The sequence below is a fragment of the Dendrobium catenatum genome, unplaced genomic scaffold, assembly GCF_001605985.2.
Source record: "Dendrobium catenatum unplaced genomic scaffold, ASM160598v2 fragScaff_scaffold_1639, whole genome shotgun sequence".
NCBI lineage: Eukaryota > Viridiplantae > Streptophyta > Magnoliopsida > Asparagales > Orchidaceae > Dendrobium > Dendrobium catenatum.
This window is the reverse complement of record NW_021320101.1, coordinates 1,312,832-1,327,768: the sequence shown is the minus strand read 5'-3', so window position 1 is coordinate 1,327,768 and position 14,937 is coordinate 1,312,832. Positions and strand designations below refer to the sequence as shown.

General features: G+C 34.0%; 1 protein-coding gene across 3 annotated transcripts in view; it reads left to right on the top strand.

Annotated features, from left to right (window-relative positions):
• LOC110110601 (K(+) efflux antiporter 5) overlaps positions 1 to 14,937 on the top strand; it is a 42,672-nt gene that overhangs the window by 23,210 nt on the left and 4,525 nt on the right. For all 3 annotated transcript variants that reach the window (XM_020842169.2, XM_028701129.1, XM_028701130.1), the window contains exons 8-17: positions 3,454 to 3,525; positions 3,638 to 3,721; positions 3,830 to 3,898; positions 3,989 to 4,066; positions 6,718 to 6,806; positions 7,020 to 7,116; positions 7,862 to 7,915; positions 13,812 to 13,907; positions 14,369 to 14,557; positions 14,661 to 14,738. In XM_020842169.2, coding sequence (XP_020697828.1) covers positions 3,454 to 3,525; positions 3,638 to 3,721; positions 3,830 to 3,898; positions 3,989 to 4,066; positions 6,718 to 6,806; positions 7,020 to 7,116; positions 7,862 to 7,915; positions 13,812 to 13,907; positions 14,369 to 14,557; positions 14,661 to 14,738 — 906 coding nt within the window. The remainder of the gene's footprint in view (positions 1 to 3,453; positions 3,526 to 3,637; positions 3,722 to 3,829; positions 3,899 to 3,988; positions 4,067 to 6,717; positions 6,807 to 7,019; positions 7,117 to 7,861; positions 7,916 to 13,811; positions 13,908 to 14,368; positions 14,558 to 14,660; positions 14,739 to 14,937) is intronic.

Here is a 14,937-nt window from a genome sequence, read left to right as displayed (position 1 = left end):
GCAAATCAGAAAATCTACGAAAATCGGGCAGCGTAACGGCAGTTGGTCAAATTTACACAAAAATCCTGCAAAAAGGCACAATTTCCAAATCTCACCAAATTACAGTAGAATATCTATAACATCAATACAAGACTATTATCCTATAGAAACCAAATCAAATCAAGTCCTGATATTTTTCTATTCGATTAAAATCGCGTAGAATCAATTCCGACCGATAAAATCATCGTAGAAAATAGTCAAATCGTGTACAATATTCATATCTATAACATACTAAAAGTTGTGCGGTGAAAGTCGTGTCAATACAAAATCAGGTCAAAAGTTCGACTACAAAAACACAAAACAGTGCACAACTCGATCAAAATACAAAATCTTCGAAAACAGAAATAGGGTTCGGAGTCCTTACAGCGAGACAAACAAATCTTCTAACAGCGTCGTCGGACGAAAAGCGCTCCGTGGCCTCCAAAACCAAGCTTCCTTCTTCTCTTCCTTCTCTTTCTCTCTCTTGCCTTTTCTCTCTCCAAAATGAATCCAAAATATCTCAAATCCGATATTTATTAACACTGATCGTCCTGGACGATCCAAATTTCGTCCTGGTACGATGGGTTCTCTGGACAAATTTCGTACAGACGAAATCCAAATTCGTCCCGGGCGACTTGCTCTCTGGACAGATTTCGTACAGACGGATCGTCCCGACTGCTCCAGGTTCGTACAGACGAAAATGGCAGATTTCTTCACAAATTTCTTCAGTTCGTCCAGTACTAAATCCAGTTCGTACGGACGAACTGCACTAAAAAAATCAGCTTTTTGAAGGGTTTTACAACCACACCGCCGAAGACTACTTAGAGTGTATTCTGGACACTTTAGTGGAAGCAATCGACGAACATTTTGAAGGCGTCGAGTGGAGGATCTCCACCGCTCCTTGACGAGAGGTTCTCTTTTCCCCTTTCAATATATTTCTTAAATCTAACTTTATCTTGTGCTTGATTGTAGTCACGAAGGAAGATTCTCCCCGCTTCTGCTAAGCTTAGTAAACGTAGGGTTTTGAGTGTGTCTTTGTGCTTATTAATTTTTATTGTTAGATTAGGGATTGTATTGACGCTACTATCACGGCATAAAGTAATTTACTTATTTATTTTGAAAGTTTTCCAACTCTCTAGTTCTGTGATTTTGCCTAAGCGGGTGTGACCCCTTCCTTGTTTTATTCGTTGTTCTAAAATGCTAATGGTTTCATCATCACTATTCTAATCAAGAGTTGTGCAAATCTTTACAAACATTGCATTCGTACTTAGTCCTGCATAAGAAATCTTTAAAACCTCATAGGAGGTGAACATAAAAGGAAACCAGCAATCGTCTCACAAACCCTTGAAAATGAACAAAGTATCAATGAAGAAATCCTAGCAATCATTTGAGGAGAAAATAAAAGAAATTTAGAATGATACACACCAAAAAGCTGAGGATTCAAATGGTTTGAATCTCTAGGTTATGATAAAAATTTGAAAAATGTTTTCTTAAGATTCTTGTAATCCAACACTCTAGAAGGTAACCTATTTTTAAGGTGTGTGGTTGTTAGAACCACTTCCCTTTAATAATATTTAAGAATATTATTTTGAAAGATTAATTATTGTGTAGTATTTATACAAGATGACTCATGAATAATGCTTTACCTTTGGAATAATCCTTTGCAGTAGTGGACCTAAAGTGTTTGATTTTACTCAAAATTGGTTTTGGCCTAAGTTATGAAAATTAGGAAAATAAACACATCAGATTTATTTTTTAGTTAGAAAACCATAGAGACTTTGGCGCAATCATTAATGAAAGACACAAATCGACATTCTCCAAATGATGGATGTCCGAGTTATGATGATTAAGTTATATTGTCTTTATTGGATGAATAACACTTATAAATAAATGACAAGGATAATTTGCTTTTATTATATTTGATTGTTTTTTATCTTGAGATACTAAAATTCATTTTGTTTCTCAGCAGATCTTATCATATTTCTCGAATTGTGCTCCTAAAATACACAATGAATAGGATAAAAGATGGTATTACAATATAAATATTGTGTAAGTTTTAATATTGAAACAATGTCTAGTTGATTGATTTGGAATATATGGAACAACATTTAGCACCGTTAAGGAACAAATCTAAACATCTACTAGAATAATTTTCCTGTTGCTCAGGCATATACAATTTTATAGTTCAAATTTTTGTGAAGAGTGAATCATATAATCAGTAGGCGTCGAATCCATGATCCAAGAGCTAAAAAAGGTTCCATCTGAGACTTTTAATCCAATGGAGATATGAAACTTCATTCGAATGTGCCAATGAATTAGTAATTGAAGGTTTCTCAATATCTTTCAAAAGAGTTATCAACTGATCAATCTCGTAATTGTGGAGCCTCCATAGTTATGACAATTTTCTTTTGTCTACACAAGACTGCAATTGGTGATAGAAGGTTGCAGTTGGAATTAAGGAACGTCAGGTGCTGGTGTAGACAGAGTGATGAATGATATGTTAGCTGAAATGGAAAATGAGAGAATACCAACAATGATGAAGGCTATGATTAGAGATGATGCTCACAACAACAATGTCTGCGAATAGAGGATTGTTATTGAGGGAGAGACCATGACTGTGACAAAGAATTGCGGTACATACCCTAGGAAAGTGAAGCGAGACGAAACCCACTGATAGCAATAATAGATTGATGATAAGATAGGGATCTTGCTCATTCTCTTGCAATTGACTACAATAAGCCGTGTAAGTCTGAGGGGCATGGTTGAAGATAGCGATTGACAATGAGTTTGAAGTCCACAATGTGATGACAGGCGTGGAGAAGGAAGCACAACTGTCGACATCTTAGAGGGGATCAACAACGGTCAGCTTCATAAAGGAGAGCAGCATCGGTTGAGATCACAAAGGACATTTTATAAGGGGATCAACAAATGCTATCAGTCTCCATTGAGTATTTTTATTTTGAATGATTGCCAAATTTGTGACAATGAACATTTTTTATCCTGATTTATTAATTATTTGGTTGAATTACAGAAGTTAAAAATCGGCCATCCCATCCCATTTCATCATGGTTTTGCTAGAATGAAAGATCGTAGATACAATGCATATTTTCCTCTGTTCATTTAGCAGGTAAGTTTGCACTTTGCTAATTTGACATGACTATAATTTGGCGAGTAGACACAAAATGTACTTTTATGGTTCTATTGATACACATTAAGATATTTTCTTCCGTAAGTCTTGCTATATCAATCAATTTCTTACTTGACGTTAAGTTTTTCTTAAGTTACAGCCAGTATTTTTTATTTATTTTTGTTTTATTTCCTGTATAATTACCTTTTTACCTTGGGAGTCATTTCTACTTATGGGTCCGATGCTAAATGGCTTTCTACTTTATTTCATCAGACTTGTTTTTATGTGACGTTGGCGTTTTCCTGCAGGTTGAGACTACTGCACAGTTTGGTGTGGTTTTTCTCCTCTTTGCTTTAGGCCTTGAGTTTTCCGTGGATAAGGTATTTTATATTCAGATAAAAGAGGAAACAGATTTTTTACTCATTCTTCTTTTTGCATTTAGATTTTCTGATCTTCTGAAACACTGTCCTTGCCATTTGGAATTACTTGTAGTTAAAAGTTGTTGGGACTGTTGCTGTTCTTGGAGGGCTACTTCAAATTCTTATTCTAATGTCTTTCTGTGGGCTTACCGCTGCAGTATGCCAACAATTCTTTGCTTTGCTTTGTAATTCCAACTGAACTTGTTGCAGTTTGAGCTGTTGATTTATTTGCGCTGAATTATGCTTCCCCAATGAATGAATTCAGTTATGCGGTGCAAATTTATCCGAGGGTGTTTTTGTTGGTTCCTTTTTGTCAATGTCATCTACAGCAGTGGTATGAATAGTAAAGCTTATCTTAGTAAAAGTGCGGGCATTATTCCTTCAGCACTACTTTGTAACAACCAACTTACCCTTTTGCAATCAGGTTTCAAAATTTTTAGTGGAAAGAGGTAGCACAAATTCTCTTCATGGCCAAGTGACAATCGGAACTCTTATATTTCAGGTTTGGCTCTCTGATTGCCGGCTTACTTACAGTATTCCAATATAATATCATTTTATTAAACTGAATTCACATCTTCACTAATCCACGTTGCAAAAAATCTGTCTTCGGTTAAGGTCAGATATCTGATTTTTTTAAATCCATATTATGTGAGAAGTGTACCCAAAATATTTAAGTAAACTGTACATGAATTAAATAGTTACATAAATCATAAAGGGTCCACCTTATCACATTCCTGGTTGATTAAATGCCATGAGAAACGTTCGAGGGAATTGTAGAATATAAGGGGCCTAAATGTTTGCCAAATTATATTTTGTCAAGCAAGAGGTTGACAGTCAGAAAACTTATTGATGATATATATTAGGACCTATGAATTACATTCTTGTCAAAGGAAACCACAATTACCAAAATTGCTGAATTCAGTGTTATATGTATTGATTGATATTTGATACTTTGCAGTGTAAGCTTTTGCAACTTAGGTTTTATCAAGATTTTTATTTTATTTTATTTTCATTTTTTGTAGGATGAAGTTTAGATTATATTAGATATTATTCGGACTGAGTGTAAGTTTTATGTTATGCCAAGTGATCGAATGAAATCCTAGATCTACAACTGTTGGTTAATAAACCCTGGAAGATGGTTGAGCCTTCTTCTTTGGAGGGATTTCCATAACTTTCTATTGTTAGGGTATGAGATTTCCTTAGTTCTTAGAAGGCGCCTGGTGTGGCATCTTGCTGCAATACATAATGGTATGATAGAATTCTATAATTGGCTATGTGAAAAGAGATGTATAAAGATATATGAGCTGATATTATACAATTATTGCTCAGTTCTAACACAAAGGTTTGAGATGTTTGATGATGCCAGATGGATGATGGAGATGATGATAAAAGTTCTTTGTTGGATATTGGGAACGGACTTGGTTTTAGTGAAGACTAGGGGGTACAAATAAGGGTTTATGATGTGAATCTACTAGGAGTTACTTGAGAAATTAAAAAGGAACAATTGATTAAAACTTGCTAATATAAAATTATTGCTTGCAAATAAAGAAGAGTTAGGAATTCAAAATATTCAACTTGCTTAGGCAAAGAAGTGCTCTTGAGATTAACCAAACAATCCAATCAAAATTCAAAGACAATAGTAAATGTTGCATGCACATAACATAATCTACCACTTAATAACGAGAGGTTCACCTTGTGTCCCTTCCCACAAATTCACTCTTAGGCTTTAGCGGAGAGAGACGAACTATACAAGGAAAGAGATTACAACTAGGAAGATGGCGCCGAAGACCTTCGTTGATGGAGAGGTGGAGGAAGAGGGGCTCGTCCAATGAGAAGCCAAGGCGGTCTGGGTTGTTGAATTTCGATCATTTCGGCGAGGTAGTAAAGGATTCAGTTGACATAGCTTTCCACTGAGTCGTCGTACTTCCAATCTGGTTCGTAGAAAGGAGAACGGAGAATGTCGATCTCTTCTTTGGATCGCGGTCGACCTCAGGATCGGCCATACATGCTTGCCTTGAAGGGTGGGAGTAGACAAGTAGGGAAAAGAGGGGAGGATAAGGTAGGGATTGAGGGGAAGGAAGGAGGGAGGGGGGGGGGGGTCGGCAGTTTGGGTGATGGGCAGGCCGGCGGTTTGTGGGAGAAAGGGAGGGATTAGGATGAGGGTTAGGGAATTTTGTTTAAGTGGAAATTAATTTCAGGTTTAAATGGAATTGGAGGGAAATTGGATTTGAAATTAAAATCAAATTCAGGTTGGGTGGCCAAGGGGCTAGGCCGGCGGATGGGGTTTTGGGAGGGGAGTTGGATTGGATCTAAGAGAGGTATTTTGGTTGCGGGATGATGGTGGAAGAATGAAGAGAAGCTGGTGGGTGATAAAGAAGATAGAATAGAAGACGTAGATGAAGACCACAAGCCACGGACTCTTCCGGTGACTGGTGGGTATTGCGCTTGCCCACACATTGGGCTCTCTCTCCCCTCTAGTGCACTCACAAGAAGAAGAAGAAGGAAAAAAAATTCATTTAATCATTCATCCTATTACAATAGATGATGCCTCAATATATAGATCTAAAATAAAACAAAGGAAAATACTCAAATGTCCCTTGAGCTACAACTCACATAAACTCAAGTAAAAAGGGTATAATCGGAACTAGAAAATAAATAATACATAAATGCATCAAAAATAAAGAATGTGGATCGTAGCCGTCGATCTACGATTCCTATGCCGATAAACTTGTCGATAACGTCTGTCGATGTCCTCATCAATTTGGGAAAGTGGAGGAGGTTATTCTCACATGCCACACACGCATAACCTACTTTGTGTTGGGGGTCTTAAACTTGCCCTGTGGTATCAATTACTGTGAGAACCTAAAGTTTTTTTGCTCCTTTAATTCAAACTTTGTTTGGTTAGGAGTCACTAAGTGGAAGTATTTCATTGGCTTATGTCTAGGAGCATGGAAGCTCTTCTTATTTTCTATTTGAGTGGTGAATCTGCGTGTCATAAACTTATTGACTTCAAATCCTGTACTTAGACATCAGCTATTGTCCTGAAAATTTGATATAGTTTACAGATGTTGTATCCTTCTCATGAAACATTTCTTTGAGTTTGAAAGTAATGTGCTCGTTCATGTCCATGCCTTGACCTTGATTATTTTTCAGGATTGTGCTGTGGGATTACTCTTTGCTTTACTAGCTGTTTTGGGTGGTAATAGTGGCCTTCTTGACGCAATTATCTCAATGGCAAAACTGTAAGGGACTTCTAATATGCAAGTTTGTATGTTATATTACTGTTTAGGTGCTCTTCTAAAAAATTGTGATAATATTTGTTTTATTATTAAGAAATCTTTTTTTTTTCTCAATATATTAGTGCGGTATTCTGTATCTTTCTTCGAAGTATAGAAAATATCATATAATTGCATTTCAATTTTCAGTTTTAGTTTTTAATTCTGAACCACGTGCAGGGTGCTTATGTTGTCAATCTTTGTAACCATTGGTTATATTTTGTCACTGTCTCTTCTTCCTCGCTTCTTGAAGCTTATGATTCAGTTATCATCACAGGTATGTACTTGTTGAACACGCAGATATGACGAATTTTAAATTTTATAGAATGTTTGCCTCTTTATTACCGAAGACATTGTGATGTTATTTTACATTCATCTCCAGTTCTTTTTTATATCTGTACTTGTATGTTTGAAATCCTAGAATTTTAGATGTATTTAAGTTATTTTTATGCACTATACCGAGCCATGTGGTGCTTGCTATATCGATGGCTGAGATGGTGTCCTCATAGTCTTCTATATGTCCGCGAGCTTTCTGCTCATCCCTACCTGCATCCTACTATCTTTTAATTTCCATCTACTTCTTCAAACCTTTATGTCCTAAAACTAGGATGATATTTCCCCCTAGTTTTACTATTTGTGTTTTTCATGTACTATTTGGCTTCTTCTTTCAAATGATATTTATTATTATCATGCGGTTTTATGCTGTATAATGTAATGTCCAGGGCCCTTGGCCAAATTTAGCCGTCCAATGACATCCACTAGATACTTCTATTGCTGGTTAATCCATTATCTTTCATCAGTACTCTTCTATTTACATTTTGTAGCTCAGCGATTATTAATTTTTACGTTATTCTTGGTTTATCTTACAACAATATATGTTGAACTATGATCTATCCTCTCCATATTTTTTTTTTAAATACTGTGATAATCATATTTATAAATTCAGTATACAATTAATTGCCTTTTCATTCTTATGCATTCTTTATCTGACTTTTTAAAGTGTTTTTCCCCTAAACTTACAGACCAATGAGCTCTATCAACTAGCCTCTGTGGCTTTTTGCTTGCTAGTAGCATGGGTAAGTGTTTGTCTCAGAATTCATTTTTCTTCCGTCTTTCTAAGAAAGATAAATGATGCATTCATTATCAGTTTTTTTTTTTTTTTTGAATTTTAGGCATTGATTCTCTTTTTAACCGAATTCCCATTCTGTTTATCGTTTCTGAATCATCTTCCATGCAAGACATACAACATTCGATTTATGTCTTTCTTAACATCTGTATTTTTATGAGCTTCATATTAGAAATAAAAAAAACTGTTAAATACACGAAGCTACAAAATTGGTAAAATAAAATATAATAAAAAGAGCATTAGTGAAGTTTAATTATTACTTCACTTTTTGTTGTTGGTCAATGTTTAAATGAATCTTGTACTGTGCTAACTTCATCATTAAATGCTGGTAGAATATTGGAAGCTCAAGCAGCAAGTCATGTGTTTAGTGAACTTAAATCAATTCTACCTTTAATTTTTGAGGTACAGTCCATGCTTCATTAGATTTATGTGGCTTCAATGGGTCACCTAGAATATGTATTATTCTCTTCAGCAACAAACGTAGTCGTTGCTATAGATTTCTCCAGTATTGCGATTCTTTATCTAAGCTTGTGACAATACCCATATTTTTTATTATATTCTATACATTTTAACCTTCAACTTGAGACAAGACAGATTAAAACCTTAGAGATTGTTTGATTGCCTTGGGCTGGGAGTGCAAACCTTGTAAAATCTAGGCTTACCAAACAGCCCAAATTTGGTGCTCTAGGACAACCCTAACTTGATTTTAAGTATGCGTAGTGGGGTGGGGTTCCTATGCTAACTTAGGCTAATGTTGACTTAGTAAAATAATAAATTATGAATAACCTTAAGTAGTTATTTTAATGATGAATTGATAATTTATTTTGTTTGTTGCCTAACATAAATATGGAAAAATATTAATAAATAGGAATTTAATCAAAATGTGATAACTAAGATGGGGTACTTGCGAATATTAATATTTATGAACTGGCAATAAGTGTTCCTAATCACAGTAGAGTATTATATCAAGGATCAGCAAGTCCTTACCATTTTGTTGTGATTAGAAATGGAAAAATATGCTTAGAAAGGGAATTATTATCTAAGTATGTTTGTTCGCATATGACAATTTTAAGTTATGAGATCTCTACTATACTAAGCTGAAAGGTAGAATAGCGGAAAAATTGTTTAGAAGATTAAAATCGTTGGATTAGTTAAATAAAAAATAGTATGATATATAATTTTAATAGTTGTGATATATATATCTATCAACCAACATTACTAGAAGATAATAATATTTCGTTATGTGTTAGGCATCAACAAATATTATTGGATTCTAAAATAGTATAATTAAATTGTGAAGCATGGGCCACAAAAGTGGCAGACCAACCTATAAGCATAAAAGTCTATGAATGAAGAAGGAACAAAAAATATTCCACATTGATACTATAACAAGCAAGGTCGATAAAGTATCTTTTGTCAAATAAAGTACAAACTAAATGGTTTGTTTATTTTTTTATTCTATTTTTAGTTTGATTTAGGTTGACTGGTTCTATATTGTTAAATTGGTCTAACTAAGTACTATTAATGCACCTCCTATTGTAAGAAAATGTTATGAAATTAAAAATTCTGATTTCTCTCTTTTTCTTATTCTTCTCTTATAGTCTACACCCACTCTAAAGGTGCCTACCCTTCTTGGATCTCCAAGAAGCTTATCAATGATGCTCTTGTTGCACTAATCTCAACCAACCGCAAACAATTCTTTCACATATGGTTCTTCAGTTGAGTCGTAAGCAGCAGCCCAAGTTTTCAGCTTCTTTTCTTCAAACAGGTGGCCTACCTGCAGTCAGCCCTTCCGTTTTTATCATTTTCCCCCATTTTCTCACTATTGCCCTACAATTTCTCTCAGCCACCATCAACATCCACAAGAACACCCCACTGGGCGCTTGACTGCCTTCAGATTTCGAACTGCTCCCTTAGCCGCAGCTATATTTTCTCTAGAAGATTCCTTCAGCCAAACCATTCCAGCTGCAAATCTATTCTATCCAACTGGCAGTTCACATCCAGTTTTCTGCTTCTTACGAGATCAGCAGTTCAAAACATGCTATTTAAAGACCAGTCGTCCCACTAGCCATCCATTATTGCTTCCAAGAACTGCCATATGCTTTAGAACATAGCAGTTTTGCAAATTTTTCGTTGGCCAACTACTTTCCTACCGCTCCATCTTTCAAGAATGCATTAGGTTCTCAGTTCCCTTGATTTTCTTTTTGTTTTCACAACTTCAATTACACCCTTCTATTAGTTTTTGTTCTTCTTATTTTTTGTTAGGTTACAGTTATTGATATCAAGTACCGCATCTTGTTCACTCCATCATCCGCGAACATCAAATCAAAATGAAGAACACAGTTTTGATGGAAGCTCTCTAAGTAATGCAAACCAAGCAAGAATTACAATATATTCCAAAATGCTTAATTTTCTTCCATTGACTCATTCCTTCAAATGCAATTATTAGAAGTGTATAAGGGTCGCAGTACTGGCGTCCGAGTGCAGTGTTAAATATGCAAGGGGTCCCACATCATGAGCAAATGTAGGCAAAAAAACCTAATTCGTGAATCTAAAATTATGATAAGAACTTGAAATATAAGTTATATTACAGACAAATTAATGAAATTAATAGATATTATGATTCTTAGGAATATAAATATTCTTTTCATTCAATAAACAAAATGGGTTGGAGAGAAGTTGATACACTAGGGGGCTCACAATCAGGAAGGGGGAGCTATTTAAGAAGGTTCCTAATCCAGAGAGAGCTATTTAGGAATGCTCCTAATCAAGAGGGAGCTGTTTAAGAAGGTTCATAATCAAGGGGAAGCTATTTATGAAGGTTTTTAATCAAAGGATAGTTATTTAGGAAGGTTCCTAATTAAGAGGGAATTGTTTTGGAAGGTTTCTAATCAAGGGGAGTTGTTTAGGAAGATTTCTAATCAATAGGGGAGCTATTTAGGAATGTTTCTAATAAATGGGAAGTTGTTTAGGAAGATTCCTAATCAAGGGAGAGTTGTTTATGAAGGTTTCCTAATTATGCTTATGTTGTTTATTAAGGGTTTAATTGTTTAGGAAAGTTTCTTAATCATGTTTATACTGTTTATGAAGAGTTTAATTATTTAAGAAAGTTTCCTAATTGTGTTTGTGTTGATTATGAATGTTCTATTTGTATGTATTGTATGTTAGAGCTATTTAAGGAGTTTGGTTTAAGGTTTGGATATTATGTTTTGCTGAAGTTTATTTTATGGTTTGTTGTGTGTTTCCTAATGGTATCTAGGGTTTATTTCTAATCATGTTTATACTGTTTTTATGTCCAAGATGCAGCAAAAAACTAAGGAGATTGGTAGTTTATGATTTAAACTATAATATTCTGGTTGGAGTCACATTAAAAATAGTGTAGGTGTGATTATAGATAAGAATTTGAAGGATAATATTGTAAAAATTAATAGAATTAGAGATATAATTATAGCTTTAATGATTATTGTTGATGCTAAAATTATTAATATTATAAGTATTTATGCTCTTCAAGTAAGTTTGCATTTGTGTTTAAAATTAAAATTTTTAAAAGACTTAAAAAAATTAATACAAAAGATACCTCTTAAAGAAAGAGTTTTTATTGGAGGAGATTTAAATAAATATGGTGTTATAGAGGTAAATGATTTAAAATCATTTATGGTGTGTATGAGTTTGGAGCGACTAATGAAGATGGTAAGTCCATATTATATTTTGATATAGCTTATGATTTTATAATTGATAATAATTTATTTAAGAAAAGAGATGAGCATCTCATCACTTATAAGAATGGATATAGAAAAATTCTGATTATTTTCTTATAAAAAAAAATAGATCGTTTAGATTGCAAATTATTCCAAGTAAAAGTTCATGTACCCAATATCATTTATTAGTTTTTAACTTTAAGATGAAGGGACAAAATATAAAAAATAGAGTAAAATATTGTTCTAAGATTAGGTGGACATTTAAAGAATATTTACAAAAATATTTTTGTGAGTAAGATTTTAGATCTTTAAGACCAGTCCAGCTGGTCCATATGGGACCGGCTTACGAGAAATAGGCAGAAGATTCTCTGCCTCCTGTACGTAGGAGCCGATCGCCCAACTCCTCAAGGAGCTGTTTAGGAAGGTTTTTTAAGGGAGTTGGGAGGGAAATTTCAAAGTAGGGGCTGTTTAGGTATTTTCTTTTGAATTGTATGCATTAAATAGTTTGTTTTCCTAACACTTGAAATCTCTGGCATGCTCTAGCAGCATTAGACAGAGCATGCCATGGTTCAAGCTTGATTTTTATTAAATTCTTTGAATGTGTTAGGAAACACTTGAAGATTTCAAGTAAATCCTATCAATCTCAGAAAAACAACAATTCGAAGGGAGAATAAAATTTGATGGCCTGGCCACAAATTACAATGAAGCTTGAGTTTATCAAAAGAGAGTAAGATTTGAAAGGGAGACACATTGTCTTTCCATAATGAATGTGATGCAGGGTAGGCAATGAAATTGTAAATGCAATAAGAAATTAGGGGAGAAAAAGAAGAAAAAATGCTAAACAGTAAAACCTCAAGTTGTAGATTTTGAATCTTCAAAGCATTTGAACTAGCAAGTGCTCAAAATTGTATGTTCTATTTCCTCCTCTTTCCATAATGAATGTGATGCGGGGTAGGCAATGAACTTATAAATTAAGTAGGAAATTAAAAATAAATAAAAAGACACCCTAAAGAGGGAATCCTCAAGTTGTTACGCTGAATTTTCAAAGCATTTTAACTAATAAATGCTCAAAACGGTATAGTCTAATTCCTCAAAGCATAGAATTTTCAGAAACCAAGAATATGGGCCCCAGGAAAATTTATGTAACACTTATAATTAATTTTGTAGAAGAAATTGACTACCATAATAGTTTATTGCATAATAATCTTCATTATTATGAGAAATAATAGGAACAATATATGATTCCTAATTAATCTAAAATGCAATTTCATGAAGAAAATTAGTCTTGTTCATTGACGATTAGATAATGACGCTTTCTAAAGGGTTATAGGTGGCATCTCAGAAGAAGGTCAAAGGAGTAGCAGTCCATAATTGCTACCAATAGAAGCATTGACAACTAAATAGAAACACACCTTGATCTACATAAACTCCTGCTGTGGAAGAAACAACAATTCAGTACTGCAAGCTTGACGGTGTCTCAACTCGGTAACATTTTGCATTAATGGAAGGAAGGTCAATTACATACAAAATTCAAATCTAATGTATTCAAATTAGCTCAAAATAGTGCTAGAAATTGTTCATTTTCAGTCAGATTTAACCTTATTCATAATTCATAAACCAATTACACAGTCTAGTTATCTCACTCAAACAAATAAAAATCCTTGCTAACTCACTCTCAACTTGTTGTCAAGCTATATGAGCTGGAGTTTTCTGAAGCAAGGATCTTTGCCTGAAATTGGATTTACCAATCAATAATAGAAAAATTCTTAACTTATAATGGCAATGATACAACATCTCCGAAGAGTGTCTTTAGGAAGCAGTGTAGCAGATATTCAGAGAAATATTTAAGGTTTCTCATCTTTCTTTTGTCTGCTAAATTTTAGTTAGAAATGTTTTATTCCATTATTTTGAATGCATTTCTTCTTCTCATGTACTGTTTTAATGCCAGATATATCTGTAGTTTATGATAACTTTTCAGCACTTTTTTAAAGAAAAAAAAACATTTTTCATGACAATATTCTGTTGGAATACTTCCATGATGTGTTTCTCATAAATGTGCAAAATATTTTGGTGATGCCACGCTTTTGATTTGTTTGTGATTCATTTTTTTTTATTATTTAGTTCTCTGTTATATGCTGTTATTCTCAGGGCAGTGATAAGCTCGGTATTAGTCTTGAGTTGGGTTCGTTTGTTGCTGGAGTCATGATTTCTACTACTGATTTTGCACAGCATACCTTAGAGCAGGTAATCCTTTAACTATTTATTTTACTATTTGAAAAATTCCTCTTTTCTAAAATGGATGAATATGGTATACTCAATCGAATATATATATATATATATATATATATATTTGTTCTTCAAATTATGGAATGTGGGCCTATGGTTTATATCATTTGTTTATGTGATTTGTGTATTACTTCAATTGTGGTTATGCACATGTGCACGTGGGTGCATGTGTATGTACCTCTCTTTCTCTACATGATTGTTGGACCGTCAATGCTGCCTCTAACTAACTGATGTTAACTAAAGCGGGATTGTATCTTTTATCAGTAACATCTAAGCTCATTATGTTTTTTAATATTGGCTGTATTTTGTTTTGTTTATGCATGATTACCCATTTCATTATTTCTCTTCTTTCTGGTGAACTGGTATCTCATATGCATTTTCTTTTAATTTTGGCTCACTGTGGTTGTTGTGAATTTAAGGTCGAACCAATTCGCAACCTATTTGCAGCTCTTTTCCTTGCTAGCATTGGGATGCTTATACACGTTCAGTTCTTGTGGAACCATGTGGACATACTATTTGCATCGGTCATATTGGTTGTGATAGTTAAGACTATCATAGTAACAGGAGTTATTAGAGCCTTTGGATACAATTTCAGGACATCAATAGCTGTAAGCATCATTGGTTTTGCTTTGCTATTATGAAGCAAATCATCTTGAAACACGAAAAAAATGTTGTCTTTCTTGTTTTATACTGACTTACTTCCAATTTCAGGTGGGTCTTTCGTTGGCACAGATTGGAGAATTTGCATTTATTCTATTGGGCCGAGCCTCACATCTTCATCTTGTTGAGGTTACTTATCTAATTTTTCCTATGGATGGCTATAGTCTGTTTTTAGAATGTTCAATATGCTTTTAATCCTACTTATCTAGATATTTTTCCTGCTATACGTTATGAGAATAATTTAGTTAAAAAAAATTTCTGAAAACTTGTTCTCCGTTTTGATGTTGGGATTGAGTGAAATAAAATTAAAAAAAAAAGGTTGAGAAAG